The sequence below is a fragment of the Elaeis guineensis genome, chromosome 3 (assembly GCF_000442705.2).
Source record: "Elaeis guineensis isolate ETL-2024a chromosome 3, EG11, whole genome shotgun sequence".
Classification (NCBI taxonomy): domain Eukaryota; kingdom Viridiplantae; phylum Streptophyta; class Magnoliopsida; order Arecales; family Arecaceae; genus Elaeis; species Elaeis guineensis.
The window spans coordinates 76679521-76702631 of record NC_025995.2 but is presented as its reverse complement, the minus strand read 5'-3'; the positions used below and the strand labels follow the sequence as shown (position 1 = coordinate 76702631).

Below are 23111 nucleotides of genomic sequence, written 5' to 3'. Positions count from 1 at the left end.
CGTGCACACACCTGGCTCTACTCAATTGAGCTAATCAAGAGAAGCATCCCTTCCCATATAAGGATACAATCAGAAGCCCAGCCAAAATGCTTCAGAATTATTCTGAACATAAGGGACCAACCGCTGAAAAGAACTCAGAGAAATAAAAAATGAGCAATGCAAAACAAGCCACCTCACAGGCACTCACACAAAACTACTTTTCAGACCACCTGAAATTTCTGTCTTTAGGGTCTTGCAGAATCAGCAAGCATTGGTAAGATAACAGAACAGCAAAAGCAGAAAGCCAGAAACAGAATAGCAAGCACTGGTAAGATAACCTCAATACTATCAACCTTGCAATTAAGGGTCAGCTAGTTTAGTGGAGCATACTGAATAACCTTACTAATTCTTACAGGAATCTGATATTTCTCCTCCTTTAAACTGCTTAGTCTGTAGCTAGATATGAAGCCATCAAAAATGTCCTCCAAAAAGTCAACTGCTAGCAACGCTTGATGATTGATGTTTCCACCAAAATATTTATGATTTCCGGTATAGATCACATCACATGCCATACAGTAGCAAGTTGTCCAGCTTTTCTGTGCTTTGTTTCAACTTTCAACTGTAGAATTGGATCAGTGCGCATACCATACAGACATAAATCAATCGACCAAACTAACAATCTAAAAGATTTACAGAGACGCGACCTGAATTCTACAATGCCATTAAAAACTACCGTGCAGTAGAGAAGTTACTTTCCTTTACACCCATCTCCTTGTCAACAACCCGGGAAGAAACAGAGGGGCATATAGAGCATTTACCTCCCTATGAGCATTAAGTAGCAGAGATTGCTATATCCAATCTCATAGACAACATTATGATAAAAGCGTATAATTACTCATATACCAATAATATAATTTGACGGGCACCCTTAATGTTGATGAGGATAATGAAGCAACTTCAGGATTTCAGGTAGCATCCTGCCAACCCATCCCTGCAAAGCATGCAATCAAGTTAGGTGGTTCTAGCATGGTAACCATGCTCAAAATCACAAGAACATGCACATACATCCAAAAATGAGTACGTCCCTTCGATTGAAAAACAAGGGCATGCATATACCATGCAACATACCAATCAATTCAAAACCCAGAAGCAAGAAAAGCTTGTCCATATGCATGGCTCAAAAAAACATTTTACTTGACGATCTTCAGGCCACATTGTAGGATAGACAAGCACCAAAATAAAGTGGCGAATGATCATGCTCAGACTACCATACGAAAAATTGCATGCTTAAATGTTATGCATGCAGATTAAAGCACATCTCTGTGATAAAACTTCAGGATGGCTGGGATTATACCATATTTTAGGCTCTGTACTACATACAGTAAACATACCGATGCATCAATGATTTTACTTTTTTAACAGATCATTACATCCTATTGTAAATGTTTATCATGCCGCACTATTGGTAATCCATGTCTGCAAACTTGAAATTTTCAAGCAGTTGCTCTTCAATTACATGGTAGAGATTCCAATTCTTTCCTAGGCTGCTGCACCAGCTTCAAAGATATCTTCTGTAAAATCAATTGTGCATTAGACATATGCACCAAATAATTGTCTGGCCCTACACGAGTCCTTCCAGCATACTGCTTGGGTTTAGAGAACTAAGAAAATATTTTATATTATCCCACACCAGTTAGGGACCAATAAAGCATGCACACCATGCAATGAGGTGCCAAACTGCCAATAATACAAAAACATGGCACCACTAAAAGATACCAGAGATTGTAAATGGCTCAGTGGAAATAGTTCTCATGCATTTAGGTTACATTACTGGCTTTTCATGGGATAGAGAGACTATCCTAAACAATCCATCACTAGGATATACTGGCAATGTGATTTCTAATAAACAAGTGCAGACAGGTATCGAAATCATGAACAACAGGACAAGAGAAAGAAGAATTAAATATTCAATTTGGGAAGCATCAACTGCATCCACGTGAAGTTCATCCAGATGCCATCCTGTGTTGGCCTTTATAACCATGTATCATGATACTATAAGGACTGATATGACATAACACACATCAAAATGAGTCAGTATAATGCACACCTTTAAATGATGCAAGTAAATATGTGCTATAGGATGTATGGAATACAAAATGGAGTCACACCAAAATCCCTGCCAGAATAAACCTGCTTAAAGACTATCAGTCTCAGATATAGTACAGCAGCTATCATTAAAAATGTTAGCCTGATAAAATTAGCACCAGGGGGTTTCTCAGTAGCCTCCCCAGTGGAATCATGTGGTAAATTAGGCAATTGGGTCCCATGTGAATACTGCAAGCAAAGGATAGTTATGACATTTCTCCCACCTAAGCTAGCATAGGAGCTATATCGACAATTAGGAAAACATGGACAAAGCCTTAACTTATGACAATTAGTTACATATCTTCAGTGGGATTCGCCATCAATTAATGTCACCATTTTCAACCACAATCAAGATGATTTATTTTGGTTCTTTTTTCTTCCTGGTAGTCAAAAGGCCTCTCTACCTGATCTCCATATTTCCCGCCTCTGGATATCTAGAGTTTGTATTCAATTGTCAGTTAGCAATTAGTCCTTTTTTCTGCATGGAATAGGGGGGCTAACATATGCCTCCCTAAATTTTCTTTTTCCTTGTTTCTGTCAAGACTGATATACAATGTTGATCCTTTTCCTATCAGCTTAAGCTTTTGGGTCTAGTCGTTAGTTAAAATGGTAGCAGAGGTCAGGTTTTGCTGGAAGTCACGGGTTTGAATCCCCTCAACTTTAGTTATTTATTTAATTTTCTCAGGTTGTCTGTTATGCCGATCTTTCTCTGTCTTGACTCAATTATGCCCCAACATTCATGGTGAGGGCCATGTTGTGGTGGGGATGGGGTGTTAGGCATGATTTACATCGCTGACTCTTTCCCTATTCACTTAAGATTTTGAGTTCTAGTGGTTACTTCACAATTCAAATCATCTTCCTTCTCCCTTTGATTTTCATTACATAATCAGAAGTTTTTGTCAGGGTCTTGATGTGTGGGTTCATCCTGCTAAATAAGGTCAAAATATCGTATCTCTTAGAACTTCAAGCTAACTTTGAAGTCATTCAGAGCTGTTGGTCTAAGCATTGTAAGCTTGCATGTAGAATTGATTGATCACAAAATCTCCTCCTAGCTATCAAAATCAATCTGTCCCTTGCCACCCTTATGTTGCTAATTTCTGAATGGTTAGGCAAATGTGGCTCTGAAATCAATACATAGTCAAATGCTCAAGCGCCAACTTCTTTTTCAAAGCTTGTAGTTCCATATTATAATGCCAGGTATTGCAGAAAGTTTCAAATGGACGTACATGTTTTTCCAAGAGGATCAACAGTTTTTTCAGGGATTTTTAACAATATGAATTCCACATTCACCTTTCTCTTAAGTGCAAGCATTAGTCTTCTTATTAGGGTCACCAAATCCCTCTCCCTCATTTCAAATTTAATCTCACCAGTTGGCGCCAAACTCCAACTTTTGCACATTGGCACATGGAAATGCACCTAATTGTATTTCTTGGGATTGTACTGGAAGTTAATGCATGCCTTTCTTCTCAATCTCAAGAATCCAATTAGTCCTCTTAGTGATGTATCTGCTGAAGATATTTGATGTAGTATGGATTCTAAGATCCATCTTATCCCAAAGCCATGTTTGATGTGGTCAACAAGAAACCAGCAAGCCAATGGATGCTGTAACTCCTTGCTTCTTTTTAGCATTTCAGTCAATTTATACCCATTAGAAAGAACACTTCAAGACATATGAGTGATATCTCATGGTCCTTGGGCCCTGGCCAAATTCCAACATGTTTAAGAATCAAAAATTGTTGGAATATACAGACAATTTAGTGATGAATTATACCATCTTCAAAAAGCATTCAACCTAATAGGTAGGAGGCACGAATACTTCAAATTGAATGTTGTATTTGTATTTGATCATATACCAACAGTAGTCAAGGATGTCCAGGCATATGTGTTTGTACTAGGTATCTGCTTTCCTTAAAAAAATAAAAAATAAAAAGGTCTGAATACTGCCCTAATACTCAAAATACTTCCTAGATACTAGGGAGATTTTTCTAAATGAATGCTGACCTTTCTAATGGAGACACACACAGACACACACACACACACACATGTTAATATACATATGTAGGTATGCATGTTTGTATGTATGTAATACATATGTATACATAAGTACACATATACACACAAACGTGCACAAGCAAACATATATATGAATTTCAAAATCAAGGATTATTCTATCCTGATTATGTTTGTCAAATTTTATACCGAGAATACTCTTCTTGTGTATCTTAAAAATATGTTTATTACCTAATTGTTAACTACCACACATACTTTCTTCAACTTTCTTAATAACCTTTTTTAACTCTCTTTTGTAATTCGAGTCTCAAGCAGATTGGCTATCAAATTCAACTCCCCCCCCCCACCCCAAACAAAAAAAACATGCATTGCACATGTCCTGTTGCTAGTTAGTGTGTGTGTGTGTGCACGCGCGTGATGTATATAATATACATATATGTATGATTTTTAGTTTTTAGGCATTTTAATGGTATAGATTGTTACCAATAATGTGAATCTTTGATTTGGAAACTCCATTATTGAGAGTTGATTCTCTCTCTTGAGATGAGCATAGTCCATCTCATACACATACAAACATATACAAAAATATGTGAATATATTATATACAAATATGTATATATAGTCATATAATATCCCATTTTCTTAAGATCTACCACATTACCATATTCAAAAGATGTCATATTCATATCATTTGTTTATTTCCATGCTTTATAGCCTAATAGTATTTTAGTCATAATAGGTACTACTAATAAATTTATAACCTAGAACAAAAGTAGCCTAGGGTTAGCATTATCAAGGATCTTTCTAAACTACCAACTTCCAAGAGAAGTCATCAGATGATGTGAGATTTTGAGAATCATTATTGACTTTATATGGCCATTTAAACCTATCATCTTTTGTTGTTAACTCTTTTCTTGCCCTCTCTACCATCCTTTCCAGTCTTCTTCATAAAAGTTCTTCTCCCCTGCATGCTCTCCATATCCACCCGCAGCATCAGGATTTCAGCCAACCTCATTACTATTATTTATTGATGCTGCCCATTGCATACTCTTGCTTCTTAAAAGAGACTACCCATCAAGCAATTCCAACTGATGGAATAAACCATCTAATGCCTCGCAGACCAGGAGTTCAAGCCCAATGAAACATTGTCCATAATCTTTGTTCTTTTGATTGGCTGAAAACAATCCTTAAAAAATATTTGCTATGCACCACCTTTTAGTCAGAATAAGTCTAATCAGACAAACTAACCCTATTGTAATTCAGACAGCTTATTTAAATTAATACCCGGGTTTGACATCCCAAGCAGTTTGGCACATACCCATTAATGAGTACCATACAGAGACCTCTTGGATACATGGACGTCTCGTTCAGAATAGGAAGGCTCAGAATGGTATAAGGAGGCTCAGTTACAAAACAAACCCAAACCACTCCCATGATGTGAGGACCAAGCACTTCAATGATGGATTGACAGTTTTCCCTGAACCGATCTAAAACCACTCCCAAACTGAGCAATATCAAGGTGCCACTTAGCAAGTGGGCTAAAATGTGCTTTTCCCTTGTTTTTAATTATTTGAAGGTGGAAATAAGGGGAAGAGAGGGGAGGTTGCTGCAAGGGTTTTCGCATTGGATTGACCAATATATAACCATTTTTAAGCTAGAAATTCATTCTAGGTGGGTAATTTTCTTCCAATTTTTAATTTCATTAATAGCACAACCACTAATTTTAGACTAATTGGCAAAAGGAGGAGAAAACCTTTCCAAGTTGATTAAATTTTATTTGATGATTGGATTCATGCATTTGGGTTTAATATTTGATTTTGGATTTAAATGCTCTGAACCAATCTTGGCTTAATTACTTGATGAATGATAGAATTGAAACTTCTATTATATTTTATTTTTGATGGATTTTAGTTGATTATGATTGATTAGCTTCATATTATCGTGGGGTGCATCCGTCGGTAGCATAACTATATTATCACCCGGATTTGAAGCGTGACAAAAACTTCCTCTTTTATGCTAGCAAAGTCTAGTCCACATTGGGTTCCTTATCGAGTTGCATTCATCTCCTGATTAAAAGATAATACAAATTACCAAATAATAAAGTATTTTAAGAATGCTCAAATTTAGGCAAAATCTAGATTTTGGCTCCTTATTTAACTTCGCCTCCAGTCAGATCACAAATTGTTCCTAGATTAAAAGTTATGGTTTCCCAAAACTTTGGTACCCGATTGAGCCTTAGATGTGGTAGATCTTGCTCATAACAGCTTGTCTAAACATCCTAAATGGCCAGGTTGGTCCATGATGGTTCAGATGATCCTCTTGGATCATAGACCTTAAGAATTTAAAAAATTTGAATTTTTAAAATTATCATGGTTTAGTAGTTTTACAAAGCTAATATATAAAATAAATTAAACTACTTTGTTGGAAATGATTAGAAGTATAATCTACCAGTCATCACATGATGACTTGACTAGTTTGATTTTTTTTTCTTTTTGTAAACAAGCTAGTGCAAGGAGAAAGGCCAATATGAGTTAAATTAAAATTTAAAGAACTAAACAAGAAAAATATATAGTTTTGATTGGATTGCTGGAGATAATTAGTTCATCTGAATGAAAACGTGAAGATAGAAGGATAATATCACAGGCAGGCACATAGACAAACAGAAGAGAGAGGGGGGGGGGGAGGGAGGGAGTGCGCATAATTTAGAGGAGACATATGACAGACAAGGGTCTCTTTTTACCAACAGCACAAACAAAATGGATTACTTATGTTAAGGTAATTAGTTCACCAGATAAAAATATGAAGATAGAAGGGAAATATCATGGGCAGACATATGAAGAGAGAGAGAGTTGGGGAGGTGTGGTGCTGGATGAAAGGAGTTCACATAATTTAGCTGACCAATATGAGGGTCGGTTAGGGACAAGAGTTTCTCTTTTCACCAGTGAGTTGCTTAGCGTAAAAAGATGGTAGGTGGATGCATAAAGAGTAGAAGACCCTTTTTCTCTTTACCTACAAAGAGCACATTAGAAAACGCAAAAGACAAGGTAATCAAGACATCATGCCAGCCACCACATTACATCAAGTTTATCAGTAATTAAAATTAATTAACAAGTATTAAACATAAGATTTTTAAGTAATTTCTAGACCTTATATTAAAGTAGATTAAATGGTAGAACATTCACACAGAAGTCTGAACTCCTAAGCAGACTAGTATTCTACTTAACATGCCGATAATTACACCTTAATGGTTAGGCATCAGATAACTGATCAAGTGGCTGCTTATTTAGGCAATTTTTTTATGATATTGTTATAAAGTAATTGTGCTTAACCAAAACATGATATTTATCCAGCACAGAACAGCACTAGCATAGTGACAGGATCAGGCAACAAGACACATATGGCACATTATGATCTCAACTGTCATCAGTCAAGCCTCAAGATCTAAGGTTTGTGCACAGGAATACAATCCTATGTGGCTTGTGCCTGGCGCACAAATTAACTATATATCTGAAATAAGCTAATAGCAAGCAAAAGACCTGATGGAGAAGCATAGTGAGCCTAATAATCAAATTTGATACCATACCTTCAAAACATAAGCACAATATGTCATTTACCAGAGATCAATTCTTTCTAATTTTGCAACAGACTATGGAACCTTTAATTTATCTTGAACACACAGAAAAATTCTTATCTATTAATCACAAAAAATCAGAGGAAAAGACATAAACACAATGTGTCATTTACCAGAGATCAATTCTTTCTAATTTTGCAACAGACTATGGAACCTTTAATTTATCTTGAACACACAGAAAAATTCTTATCTATTAATCACAAAAAATCAGAGGAAAAGACATAAACACAATGTGTCATTTACCAGAGATCAATTCTTTCTAATTTTGCAACAGGCTGTTGAATCTTTAATTTATCTTGAACACAGAGAAAAATCCTTATCTATTAATCACACAAAAATCAGAGGTATTGATAAGAAGGATCAGTCAATAATGCAAATGCAATCTGCAAGATTTTGTTTTTCTATTTAAAATATGTAATAAAGCACATTTGGGGGACTTAATAACCTACTTGGACAGAACACCCATGAGATCACTTGGAGAGAAATGTGGTAACTTAGCATGCTCGCCTTCAAAACCATCTCCAAAATCCAAAACAGTCTCTTGCTTCACTCTGACCCTTTCATTACCAATGCACATATTCCAATGACTTGGGTCATTAGTTGGAGATTCATTGTCATCCACGGCAAACCGACTGGGGATGCATGTACCTTTACCCACAAATCCAAGATTCCTGCCTCGTCCTTGGTCAGGCAATGCGATCATTTTTGGGTCAGATCCCTGAACGCACAAGCTAGGCAAGTGAGCGGGCAATCTACTTGCCGGAGCAACATTTACTACCAAGTTCTGCACCTTCCAACCAGTGCAGCTTTCTGGACGAACTGAGCAGGATGACACTGACGGCGAAGCTGATCCTGGAACTGAGTACCCATTTAGCACACTGACATTCTTTAAGTCTGCATCTGGGACTTGTTCCACATCCAATGGTACATTATGTGACTGAGAAGATATCAGGCTGCAATCCATGACTGTGCTGCTGTTAGTATAGTTAGAATTTTGATTAACAGGAAGAGCATTGCTCCTGACCTGAAAGCTTGTGGATGACAGAGAGGTATCCCCTGTAGAGTTCCGATTTATTGGAACATTACTGTTCCCTATCTGGAAACCATTTGATGACTGTGAGGGAGCTATAAGACAAGAAGGTTGTACGTTAATTGCATGATTAGATTCTGATAGCACAGGATAGGGGTGTTGCTGTTGTAACATTTGCACCAGCAAGTTACCACTCTGACTTTTGTTCACCCCTCCAAGATTGCCAGCAGTACCTGTTGGACTGAATTGATTACCAGACCAAGCTGAAAAACCAGAAGACATGTCTTCAACAGCAATGTTGGACTGAGGAAGCTGCTTCTGTGTACTGGATTGGCATTTCAATAGAGGTTGACCAAATGCCACTCCTTGTTCAACAGGAATGCACTTAGGTCCTCGCATCGAAGCATGTAGAAGAACTGGTTGATCAACTGCTGGCAACACTAAGCTGCCTGAGGGTCGGCCTAAGAGCTCAACATGCAAGGCAGCTAGGGTTTGTGGTGGAATTTGACCTGAAGCAGCCAAAGCTTGGAAATCAAATCTGCCCAATGAGCCCAATTTGGCATTTGGTTCTACAGATCCACAGAATGAATTAGGAAGCACACTCTGGTTCTGAGCAACCCCACTTAACCTCTTCAAGTATAGTCTGAATTTCTGCACATTTTTACCAAACTGCTGGTGAAAATTCTGTTCATATTTTTCAAGAATAGCATAAGATATATCTTTTCTATTCCTTGTAAGCACAAGGTGCATCTTTGTAATAAATAAAGCTCAATAGAGTAATAACGGAAAACATGATCATTGAATATGAACAGGCATTCTATGCCATATTGGCAATTGCAGTTTACTATGAATAAAAGCAGCTAAGCAATCTTTTGAGAATTACCCATGAAATGAACAAATAGCTACCCAGAGTTTTATGATTAAGTGATCTGATACCATGCCAATAAGTTTTAAATAGTAGCTGATGTTATGATGTTTGTTATTAGGCTCAGGATTCATGCTTCAAAGATAAATGACTTCCCATCACAAAAAGCTTGCCTCCTTCTATCTCACTAAAGAACTAAGTTCATAGAAACCTTTGTGGAATTTGTTCTCAGGCTGTTCTCCTCATTAGCAAGTCTGCTACTTAAATCTTACAAACAAATCACATAAGGCAACAACTTAAAAAGCTATATCACACACTTAAAGGCATAGAAATTAACTTTGAAAGCTGTACCTTCAACTATGGCTAACTTGATATTTAAATCAAATTCCACCATAAGACTGCATCAGAAAGGCCCTTAGCAAGGAGAATGTCTTCCTTGACATTTAATGGCATGAATTTGTTCAATGTTTTTCACCAATGGGATGGAAGAAGAAAAGGAAAATATTGGCATCATGAATCAACTAACATACTCCAACTGTTTTAGGAAAAAATATCTCAAAATTTAGAAATTTTACTCAATGACACAAAAAGAAACCATAACAGAAAGTTGAACAGGAAATTACAGATCATGAATGAGCTTCTTCAAACTTTCTGTGTGATTTTCTCATCAATCTCTCCTTTTCATACAAATCCTAAACAAGCTTGCATGAAAAGCACAAAATCAACATAGAACTAACCAAATTGATACCTTTGAAAATATAGCCAGAGCTACTTGATCCACTAGGTATGTATTAGGTACTGACAAGGAAAGCTTTCCATTTCCAGCTTCCAAGCCATGATTCTCCCTCTTGGAAGAATGTTCATTGTCCATTTGCAGTTACATATAATTGATGAGTACTTTAAATGTTGCGATCACTCAGGCTTAAACTCAGAACATCATTCTCTTGTCATAATCTGGTCTTTCATGAGATATAACAGCTATTAGATACAGAGTATCCTGTTTTTTAATTTTCCAGTGTCCATTTTCACAAGCATTATGCAATTAAAGTCATAATTTTGCACTTTTGATGTTGCCATGGTTCCTAGCTCACATATGCACAAGAAACTTCCCATGTTTGTAATCATAATTGTACTGGCTTTTGCTACTAGATCCATCAAATCACATGCTTAATTTATTTTTGGCCCAATATGAAATTGTATATTAATAGTAACTATATCATCTTTTAACATTACCAAAGTACAATGGTGTATCACTCACATTATCACTACTTGTATTATCTGTTTTTCCTCTTCATGTGACAATAGGTTTATAAAAGTCTTAGGATTTTTAAATTGTCAAATAGGCATATTATCCACTTTGAAAGGCACAATTTGTTGAATGGATATCATGGATGCTACATTATACTACCCAATATTTTTAAATTGTCAAATAGCTTTTTAATGACAGAGACATGGTACAACTATTGTGCCAACTCTAATAGCATACCATACCAGACCCATACTGATAAGTAAATGATATAGCATCCAATAGCAAGATTGTAAATCTTGATTTTATCAATGTTATACATTATTTATTTGTTCACAATGACATTGTATTTGACAATCCAACTAGAACTACATAAAAAGCTAGAGCAATTTAAATGAAATAGGAGCTACCTTGTGGAAGTTGATGAAGTTTAAAGGAATTTAACCTATGGGATCCCATTAACGGACCAAGTTTGCTATTCAAGAGTCAGTACTGGTCACATTGTGGTATTCTTAACCCTGCCCGCAGGCTAGTTTCTGGGCTCAAGTTACCATGTTAAACTTTAAATGGAGTCAGATACTTCACCAAAATACAGAACCATAGTTCAATAAAAGGATACATTGGTCAAGAATCACTTCAGGCAATGTTTTGCATAGGAATAGAACTTCTAGAATATTTTTTTGCAAGTAATGCATTAGTAACATACACCAAGATCTATTGAACAACACATGAAATACCCTCAATCATCTGACGTATATTTCCAACTAGCATTCTTGGCAAACCTGTTTAGAAATATATATCATGTTCTTGGAGAATCTGATCAGTGATCACAATATCCAACTTCATTTGTTCCATGACTGATGGCAACAAATGAATATTTGAGACACCAGAGTTTCAAAAAAGAGGGGAATAAAACTCTAGGTCAATGAGATATCTGATGGCATCAAAATATTATACAGTCCAAATTGTAAACAGGAAAAAGAATGCAATAAGCATAACCCCTTCAGTTTTACTTATCAAAGCTTGAAATAACTTACCTATGATTGAACAAAGACAGAATTAAAATCATCTACTTCCAAAAAAAAAAAAAAATCATTTGAAGTTAGAGTCAGACCTGCAAATGGCTTGCAACATTTTCCCTAGTCAGGCCAGGAACATTCATCAATTCTAGAATTCTCTTAGGGACAGCCTCTGTGCACAGTTTAGAAAAATCCATCAACAATGCATAAAGTACATATTTGCAAGCATGTGTTTCTATGTATAATCACAGAACCAAGTTCAGTTACATATGTATTTTTGCACATGCATGGATGGTATATATGTACAAGATGGTTTTCAGACTCCAGCAAGATGTCTTATGATTTAAATTATATTATATGGCTATTAAGGAAAAATCATGGGTGATTGATGTTCATACTGTCAATGCCAAGTTGATTCACAGCACTGACAAATTGCTGATGGAGCTCCACTGACCATACCACACGTGGCTTCTTTGATGCGGAAGGATCCTCATTGTCCAGTTCACCATCATCTTCATCTTCTTTAGTATCCCTTTTCTTTTTCTGGGATTTCCAAGTACCATCTGTTCCATCATTCACTGATGAAGCATACTCAGTATCATCAACAACACGTCTAAAACGATCAGATTCCTCCATGGTACCTGAATGTTCAAGATCTCTATTTTCGTTCCATTTTTTTCTAATAACATGCTGCCATATGTTCTTTAACTCTTCTATGCGTACAGGCTTAATCAAATAATCACATGCCCCATGCTTTATCCCTCTCATCACCGCACTAGTTCTCCCATCAGCAGACATCACTGCAATTGAAAATCTAGCAGGTTATATCCTAATAGAAAAGAAACTAAAAAAAAAAAAAAAAGAAAATGTAAACAGAATATTACTCACTAATAACAGGAAGATCCATTTCAAGTCCAACAAGTTCAAGTAGCTTATATCCATCCATGTCAGGCATATGAACATCACTTATCACAACATCATAACCACCCTTCCTTTCTCTAAGAAGGGATAAAGCTTGTGTAGCCTGACAGCAAGTTGTAACTGCAAGGCATTGAAAGTTATCATCAATATGTTGCTAAGCAGCTATAGCCTTGTGAAAGAAATTAAGAAATGATCAAATTAGTTGATTATAAATTCAGAAAATAAGTTAAATCACCAATGGTCTATTAACATAAGATTGAAATGTCAGTGTCTAAAAAAATCTTGTATTGCAACCTTTTGGAAAGTGGAAGCAATGATGAGATTGTACATCACAGTTCAGTAGGCACAAAAATATGCAGGTTTTTTGTGCATAAAATGAATTAGCTTCCAAAGAGAACAAGAGATAAATTATTCACAGTCCCTTTCTACAAACAAGATTATCTTTTAAACCATGCACCAGTAATCGAGTATTATGTGATCTTAGCAAATTATAGAAGGATTCACAACTGGACTGAAATCATTAAATAGCATCCAGCAGCTACGCATGGTAAATCATTATGTATGCTTAAAATGACTAGCTCAAAAAAGGACCATTTAAAATGTGCTTAAGCAGGATTCAGGTACCAAATTTTACCAGTCTTTATTTTAAGGTACATATTTTACTGAATAGATAGGTTGTGGACTCTGGTTCGGGTGAACTACTTGTTTCACCTAATGCTTAGCGGTACTAATCTAAAATCCAGGAACTTCTAATAAAGTTTCAAGTCAACAAGGACTAAATGTAAAAAGGTAGTCAAAAAAGTCGGTAGACCTCAATTTCCCCAAGAAATATGCAACTAATGCACTAAGCCTACACTATTTTAATCAATTCCCCCTTAACATTAACCAATTTTATTTGCTTAATGGTGCACAAAAAATGCTAAGCATGTACAGTTAGTCTTTAACTAGTTTGTGGAACTAGACACATAAATCATCTTTAATATCTCCTTGGATCATTATTTATTATGTGCGTTTCATAGTTCCAAGTAAGTAGTCATATTCAATAATGTCAAACAATTATTTGTGCACAATACAACAAAAAAATCTCAAAACTAACAAAAAACAACTAAGCGGACATTCAATTATAGGCACATATTAACAACACCATAACATATTTTTGGCATAGCATGTTCATGCATGAAGCATATATAATAGTATTATTGTGGCATAGTTTGAAAACCATCTTGAAACAAGATTGCTTAAGATGGTTACAGGATAAAACAAATTATCACCATGCATAGTCCATATCAAAAAGCATTTCTTAACATGTGTTAGTACATATTCTTCTAAATAATGACAATTGGGCACAGATGGTAACATAGGTATGCAACCTATATCATGCCAAAAGCTTGCAGACACAGTGTATCATGGATATGATACAGCACAAATGCACAATTAAACCTTCATCATCAAACTGAACACAAAGCACTCCATCTTTGCATTGTCTTTCCAGAAAAGAGACCAAGTTTTGACACCTCTTACTTCAAATGTGGCTTTCTGAGTTACTAGTTTGTTGACAATGTTTCAAGATTCTCCGATTGAAGATTACAATAATATCTGCTTTCCATCGCAAATTGATGTTGTCCCACAAAAGTTTGAGCACCTTCTTGATGCTTTTCAGCCTCCTTAGTTCCTTCATATGCTGTAACAACTACACTAATTTTTGGAGGAGAATTCATTTTTATCTCCTTTAAATTTGTAGTTGACATTTATCCTCCATGTTTGGCTTGGAGGTTTCTCTAGCAGTCAAAGGATGAACCAGAGTTGAGTTTTCAGTCATATTTCACTGCTCCAATAGCTTTTTCATTGCCTTGACATCCATTGCCGCTACCATATTCATTCATTCTCATGACAAGCTCACAACTGAAGGTGAGCCTCCGTGCAATGTAAGGTTGCTTTATTGTGCCTAAGAGGTCATGGGTTTGAAACACGGAAATGATCTCTCCACACGGGATAATGTTGCATACATCTGACGCTCCCTGACCCTACAATGGCAGGAGCCTCATGAATTGAGCCACCCTTTTTACAAGGGCTCAAAACTTTGCATCAGCATAAGGTTCAACTACCCATTCTTGAAGTGGGACAACAAGGTTGTAATGCCATTTGATGTAACCTCCATGGAGGCAATGGACCTCTTTACTGATTCTAGCACAAGAAAACGTTTTAATCTGATTCAAAAATGTTCCTTCCTATTGTACAATAGCAATGGGCACAAACTACATGGGTAGGATATAAGATAACGCAAGTAAGAGAAGCTATTGACAGAAGAAAGCAGGGAAAAAGGAATAATAGAGAAAGAGAATGGAAGAAGAGTCGTGTTCCTCCTCTTTTTTTTCCTCTCACAAAGTTCCAGTAACTTCATGTTTTCATCAGCTCTTTCCCACTTTCAACAGAATTGACTAACCAGTATGGTTTACCAATTTAAGGCCTATAAGGACTCAAACACAATGGGAAATACAATAAAGAAAATATTGAGTAGCTAAATCTCAGGTGTAAACATGAACTAGCTCTTATTTAACCAGTCAGGTTCTTAAAGCCTAGTCTGTTTCAGATATCTTAATCTGGTATAACTGCTAGGTGATTACTGCAACTTGAAGTCCAAATGACCAATCAAGTTCTTATTTGACAGGCTTGACTGGGACCAGAAAGGGCCTGAGGTTGTTGGCTGGATCAGGTAAGACCTGGTGGAGTTTTTTCCATTGCTTCCATTAATATTAAGTAGAGAAATCATTAACTTGGATTAGTAGAATTCATCTGGATCCCTGACAGATTAGAGATTTGATTTTTAGGACTGAAGAGCGCCCAGAACACATTTTAGGACTTATTTGCAATGACTATGACTATTCAACTAAAGAAATTACAAGTGAGTCAGTCAATATTGATTAACAAGAAATATTTTGCATACCCAAATTTTGGTTAACTCAAAAAAAAAAAAAAAAAAAAAAAACTCATTGGGCAAATTCATATATGGGGCATGAGATTATTAGGAATAAGCCCCCCCAAATGATCTAACATGAGTTTCAAAGTTAGACTAAGCAGGTTATCACTGGATTAGTGTGCCTTAAATTACTTGCACAAAGAAGAGAAATCGGGAAATGTATAGGAAGTCCAGATTAAGTACTGCAGGCCCTCAATGAATGTGATATTTTATTGGTAAATATTAACCCAATGGTGCTTTGCAAGGGGTTCTAACCCACATGTGGAGCGAAGAACCAATTGGTGTTAAGGAGGCCATTAAGCGTCTAGGCATTAGTAGTCCCTTTATTGTCTGTCACATATTACAAGCCAATGCTTGACTTCATTACATAATATATTGGAGAATATGTTTTTCTGATTCGATAATATATAGGGCATGAACATCATCATGTGGCTTATGATCGGGTTTGAGCCACAGAACAAGAACTGTCTGACTTCGGGTTTAAGCTTATGGACATGGTTACTTGTTAACTACAAATGTTTGAGAGTCGCAAGCGCATGCATCCTTGTTCATCATATATAGGATCTCTATAGCCTTAGGAATGAAGCCAATATGCACATGTTTAAGTTCATCAATTGTAGAATATGAAACCAATAACCAAATTCACTAAAAATAGACATACAAAAAGCCACTTTGTAGGAGACTGAGAGGCTTCAGATTAAATTCTCCATACCAAAAAATTCAGGGGCCTCATTGGTGGAGAATAAAAGGCTTGTAATCAAATTCATTGAACTTGGAAATTCTAGAAGGCCCTTTCTAGTAGTTGGAAGTGCTATGGAACAAATACACTGAATTTAGCATAGACCAAAATGTCTCATTATGGAAATCTAAGAATCTTATGAATGGGTTCCCTCAGGCTGAAAACTTCAATGTCTTATTATTGGAAGCTACAATGCACTCATCTAGGTCCACCTAATCAGGTAAGCTCCAGTTATCACCTCAGAAATCCTTAAAATCCAATATGAAGTCTAAAAAAAGCTTTAGATGGTTCATGCCTAGTGCCTTAAGACCTTGGGTTCTTGTTTGGTTTCACATCAAACTATTATCTTGAAATGTTAGAATTCTTCGTCTCTAGATCTTCATGATTTATTCTATCTCTGGAGGAAGTTCTATTTAAATCTGCATACTCATTGGGAATGAAATTGCACTTTTAGTGCAACATCCAAAATCTTTCATCAATCAAACAATTTTTCTTTTCTCTTCTCCACTCTCTAGGGGTAGCAACTTCTAAAGTGTTAAGCATTCTTCTCTGTGAGAAAAATTATATTTTCAGTTTGTCCATTTATAAGCTCTTATGCATCAGAGTCTACTTAAGATGGAACAATTAGCATTCTTCTCCATTGTACTGAATTTTTTTGCCCGTGTCTTTAAGCATTTCAGTTTAGTATAGCACAATGTGATGATCGATGGATACTTTAAACAATCACCTAGGCTTAAAGAGTTATGCTACCTGTGGATCCCAACTAATCTTTGCATGGTTTGTGAATGCCCAGAGAAAAGTTAAACAGATCTTTTTGTTTCTCGCAAGACAGTCAATACACTCCATAGATGATGGGAAGGGTCAAAGGGTCCATCAGATATGATTCTCAACTTTTAAAGATCATTTCTCTGGGATTTACCCTCGGCTTCATTATCCCTGGGATGAAATTGGACGAACTTGTGCATTGTAGGATACTTGAATGTCCTTCGAGTACAAATAGAGAAAGATACAGGTACCAGGATTTACCCTCGGCTTCATTATCCCCGGGATGAAATTGGATGTGCTTGTGCATTGTAGGATACTTGAATGTCCTTCGAGTACAAATAGCGAAAGATACAGGTACCAACAAGCTAATGACATCAGCAAGTAGTGTTCCAAGTTCTAGCTTTACTTCATGGTTTAATTATTTTATTTTAACACTTTGAGGTAGATCTAATCCATATAGCCTACACATTGTCATCAGAATATCATATCAGGTTATCAAGCCATAGTCTTTTTTTGCAGCAAGATAATCAATCCATAGCATTAAATTATGATAGCCAATGCCGTCCACCATGCGTCAAAAACTTGCAGCAGCCATCAGTTTCCACCATGCTAAGCAAAAACTCAAAAACATATCTCACTTAAGTACAGGGCAAGGAACAAACTCACCATGGTATCGGCACCTCTGCAGCATGTGCTCCAAAATCCTCAAGCAAGTCACATCATCATCCACCACAAGAACCCTCAGCCCCGCAGGGAACTGCTCATCATCCACCCTGCAAGAACCGTAGCTGCTCGCCGTGCTCGTGCTCGACCCCGGCAACTTCTGAACAGTAGCCATCACTTCAAATCTCCCTTCAGACACACCAAAACCTACCACCTCAAATCCACCTCAACTCCCTCCTCCTCTTACCAACCAAACCCAAATCCACCAGATCCATCTCTTCCTGGAACTCCACCAGATCCAGCACTCCAGATCGCTCCAAACTCGCAAGAACCTATCCTTCCACCGGAGAACTAGGAGTACACCCCTTCTACATCGAATTGAAGCTAGATCTATGGCGAAATCACCTTGAACCACTCCGAAGAGCTCTGACGCATCCCGAGCTCTCTCTCGCGGTCAGAAATGGTGGGCAGGAAGCCGTACAGAGAGAGAAGGAGAGGAAGAAGGACCAAAGACCAGAGACGAGTCCAGAGGAAGGGAAAAAAGAACGCGAGAGAGAGAGAGAGAGATTGCGGCAGTGGAGAAGGCAAGATGGCCCCCAAGTAAGCTGTCTTTTTGGAGGCCACTTTTTTCCTTATAATAAGAAGAAGATATCGCAGAGAGAGAGAGAGAGAGAGTGGTTGCGCGTGCGTCTTTAGACACGGCTCTAACCGGGTTGGCGGAGAGGATATGGGCTGATCTTTTTGACCTTTTTGTCTGAATTTTTATCAGGCATCCTAATTTTCTAATATGGATATCTAACGAGACTCTTGTGCACTCAACATTGCACCCTCTAACTTAATGCCGTAGGGTCCACGTGGAGTGGAATAGGTGGGGTCCATTGAGGTGCAGTTTGGTGGTTGCTGTAGATTGGCGGGGTCATCGTTTACCATCTTTTGAGAGTTTTGCCATTTATTGGGAGATGGTAAAGGCGAGGGTGGGAGAATTGGGTTGGCATAGGGGACTGTTTGGGGTATGGAGGTATTGAGATAACCAGTTTTTTATATGAATTCATTTAATTCGGACATGACTAGTTTTTTTCCAGATAAGATTAGTAATTATTTGAGACAGGATGGGAAGAGAGCTACTTACATGTCTTTTTTTCTTTTCTGTTTTTGGTTGAAGATGTCAACCATCCCGGTGATCGCCTATCATGATGTAAAAGATGTCTTGGTGAAACATAGACAAGATCGAAACATGTAGGCGAAGGAGAGACGAAACACCTTACCAAAAAGAAGAGGTGATAATATATTCCAAGATCAAAGACTAAGATTTTAGGAACCAAAGTTGTTGAAATCTTGACTAACATAATAAATAACTAACTTTTTTTTTTATTGCATTTCTAATCTTGTAAATATGGTTAATTGCATATTTATCCTTAAAAAATCACTATTTATACAATAAGTTTTAAATCATTTTGTTACATAGTGATATCTTTCTTTATATTTTTGACTAATAGTGTCAAAAGGAAACCATTTTAAGTATAAAAGAACAGTACTACCTTTTATGTTAATATCTTTCAAGAAATTTATATTTGAGTTATATTGTAAAGGGTTATATTTTTTCATAAAATTTTTAAGAGTATTAGAGCAAAAGGATATTAAAGTTATTTTATACTTAAAATAATTTTTTATTAATATGTCAATCAAAAATCCAATGAGAGAGATATCCTTGCAAAAGTAGAAAAATTTGAAAGATTTATATACAAAAAATAGTGATTTTTAAAGGATATATCAAAAAATTTTTAAATAAAATACTTAATTATTAAAATAAGTTTATATCATGAAGAGACTTATTATGAAATGACAGCCCACGTTTTACCATTCATCTATTGATACATCAAGAAATATAGATTTACATCAGTTGATACAAGAAAAGGAAAAATATGATCAATAGTCTAATACCATTACAAACCAATATGATCTTTATCAAGATAAAAACTTTGATGTGATGATTGAATTGGAACTTGCTTATGACTTAAGAGTTTGCATTTCAATGCTCAGTTGAATATCTTAAAGCATGCGATAGATGATTTCTTTGAGTCATTTTTGAAGATGCAAGTTTAGTTATTCGATTCATGGTGCTAGACAAGATTGTAGACAAAATCAATACACCTAGGATAATAGCATCTAGGAATCGTTGACTAAGAAGGTTAAAATAGTTTATGCTTATCTATATTGATTTCTTTAAAAGTTAGCAAAGTGATAGTGAGAATCTTTTGTACCATGCTAAGATAATCAAATAGTAGACATCATAGCCAATTGAGAGTAGACCTTAAATAAATTACTTTTTCTCTTAACTAATTATGGAAAGATGATTCTTTCCTATCTATTCGTCAGAACGTTTTATGTTATAATGATTTAATTGAAGAAGGGCTAAAAAATTTTCATGGATTAAGTCATCACTCTAGACTAATTGCTCTTCCTCCACCATAATTGCCTGCAAACTCTAATTAATTATTCTATTCACTTGAAGGGACTAATTAACTATCGTTATAAAGGCATTTATAACTAAATCTAGATGATAACATGCCCTTTATGATGACCTAAATGTTGGGTTTTCTAAGGTGCTCGTATATGTAGAGTTTAAATTTTTTTCAAAATTAAAATACAGCAGAATGATAGATTAAAACTCTTTTAATCAATAACATACATTCATCATATGAAGGCACCTAAGGATATAGTTGATATACAAAAATAATATGATCTGACTTTTTAATCTAAAATAAACACATGATCAGATCGTGTACCTGTTTCGCTTTTTCTTCTTCAAATCTGAAACTTCACCATGAGTCGATCTTCACCTATGAAGCGATGATCTTGGATGTCTTTCAAATCTTTTTGAAGCCACACAAGTATCCGACCTCTATGGATATCTACACAAGACTTTGATCTGATCAGAAGTCTTTGATCTCACCAGAGTGCTAGCTCCCTTACAGAGATTGCATCTTGATGGTTGAATAAGACTCTTCTTTTCTCTCAAAAAACTCTTAGAGAAGAAGAAGAGTAGGAGGATGGAGATCTCTAACTAGAGATCATGAGGAGAATACTTTTTCCTATTTCTTCCATGCATGAGAGAAACCTTCTCTTCCTCAAAAATTTTAGATTGAAGAAGGAACTCTTCCTTCTTTCTTCTCTTTTCACACCATAGAAGAAAGCCTTCTTCTTCTTTCTTTTTCAGTGCCCTCAAGAGGAACTCTTCCTTTTCTTTTTTCATGCCTAAAAGGATCTGATCTCTCATCAGATTTCTTCATGTGAAAGCCCTTCAAAACTCACACCCAATCTGAAAAAATTCATATTTTTGCCCACTGAAAACTCTCTTTCTTACTCGCCCAATGATCTCTGATTTTTCTCTCAAAAACCAATAGCTCTTCGACAAATTTTTGACCCTTAAGACCTGCTACTTTCTCACATTAAAGATCTCCTTTTTAAAGTGGCGTTGGATAGGATTTTAGAGGAGTTGTAGGGGGCATCCAACTCTTAGATGCTTCCACCCTTTTAGCATGTAAGAAAGAAAATGAGGTGGCTTTTCTTCAATGTGAACTCCTTTACAGAAATAAAAGAGAACACGTGGAAACCCTTTTAGCATGGAGGAAGTGGCGTGTAACCAAATGTGGCATGGAGATGAGGCGAGTGGTTATGAAGAGATTAGTCCTAATCAAACTAGAACTTTCTTGAATCTTGATTCAAGCTCTAACCAATTCTTGGACCAATCCTAACTAACTAAGAAATTAGTTATAACCAAATAACTAATTAGGTCCTAGCCCAATTAGAAATTCAATTAGGCTCTAATTCAATTAGAAAATTAATTGAATTAAATTCTCATCAAATTAAGGATTGATTTCTTGGGTATAAGGTTATCTCATAATCAATAGGACTTGATCCAATCAAGCCTGTTATCTAATAAGACTTGATTCAATCAAACTCAAATCAAATTAAATTTAATTAAATTTAATTAAATCTAATTTGAACCCCATAACTCAATCATATTGAACCCTATTACAATCCAATGACAAATTAAATCCTTCAAAAATTCACTAATCTTTAGCGAATTGAACATTATAATTTTTGCATTGATTTAATCATCAATCAAATTGATAATTAAATCTTATTACAATTTATAATTGCAAATCAACTATCTGATCAGTCAAAAATTACTTTTATGTATGATTTTATAGATTCTATTCTGTCTGATAGAGAGGTATATTGTGATTTCTATCACAATATCATCGAAATTTCTTTTAATGGATTGGACTATTCCAACTCTACCCATCAAAGATCATTGATCATCAAGATGATGCTTATGGGCCTCACAATCCAATAGTAACACTTAGCAGTATGTAATAGCAATCCAGCAGAATAAAAATGATGAATTTCTAGATGTAGTTAATGTATGATACACTCTCTATATGAGTCCCGATTAGATGAAAGTCATAAAAAACTCATCAAACCCCATTGTCAGTCGTATGTAAGATTTATTTGGTTTGAGTTCATCCTGTGAATATCCATAAAAAAAAATTTTCATTAATCACACTATCTTGATCAAGGACTTTTGAACTTAATCTCATAAATCACATAGGACTATTCTTTTTTGCTAAGATCGATAAATTTTATCTAGATACTCATCTTGCTTCTACAGTGGATCAACTATCGCCAACATCCACTATGAGGACTCATTGAGGCCATGTTTCTGTATAGTCAAACTCTAGCAGCCTCACTATGAGTGCCATGGCACGCAGATTAAAGGACCAGTCACACTACTGCAGCATCAAGAAAATCACTAACGAATGAGCAGACATCCATGTGACTTCTCGTGTTGGTCACGCTCAGTGCTAGTTATTCTCTAATAATTATATGTACTCTCGCTCCAATGTTCCTACACTACAGACTCAAGAGTCATCTATCCGAAGAAAATGATCCATGCATCTATTTGTCCAGATCAATCACCGTTCCCATGATGATCCTATGATCAGGAGTAATTTAGAAATTAACTATCAATAACACATGCTTCAAATTTTTAACTCTTTGAGAATGTGTCATCATCTTGTTAATTCCTTCGACAATTCATGGACACATACAACATAA

The 23111-nt window shown here is 36.0% G+C and overlaps 1 protein-coding gene across 1 annotated transcript; it reads right to left on the bottom strand.

The window, feature by feature from the left end:
* Positions 1-667: 667 nt before the first annotated feature.
* On the bottom strand, positions 668-18584 carry LOC105042113 (two-component response regulator ORR21). The gene is made up of 6 exons (XM_010919217.4): positions 17994-18584; positions 12814-12966; positions 12324-12725; positions 12021-12097; positions 8215-9446; positions 668-970 (listed from the first exon to the last, which is right to left on the bottom strand). The coding sequence occupies exons 1-6, from the start codon at positions 18163-18165 to the stop codon at positions 937-939; spliced, it is 2070 nt and encodes a 689-aa protein (XP_010917519.1). The 5' UTR covers positions 18166-18584; the 3' UTR covers positions 668-936.
* Positions 18585-23111: the final 4527 nt, after the last annotated feature.

Bases quoted from the DNA above. Each gene is read 5' to 3' on its own strand.
- LOC105042113 (XM_010919217.4), bottom strand. From the start codon at position 18,165: ATGGCTACTGTTCAGAAGTTGCCGGGGTCGAGCACGAGCACGGCGAGC. The intron at 12,967-17,993 runs GTGAGTTTGTTC...AATGCCTTGCAG, and splicing joins GCAGAGGTGCCGATACCATG to TTACAACTTGCTGTCAGGCT. The intron at 12,098-12,323 runs GTATGAACATCA...AACTGTGCACAG, and splicing joins GAATCAACTTGGCATTGACA to AGGCTGTCCCTAAGAGAATT.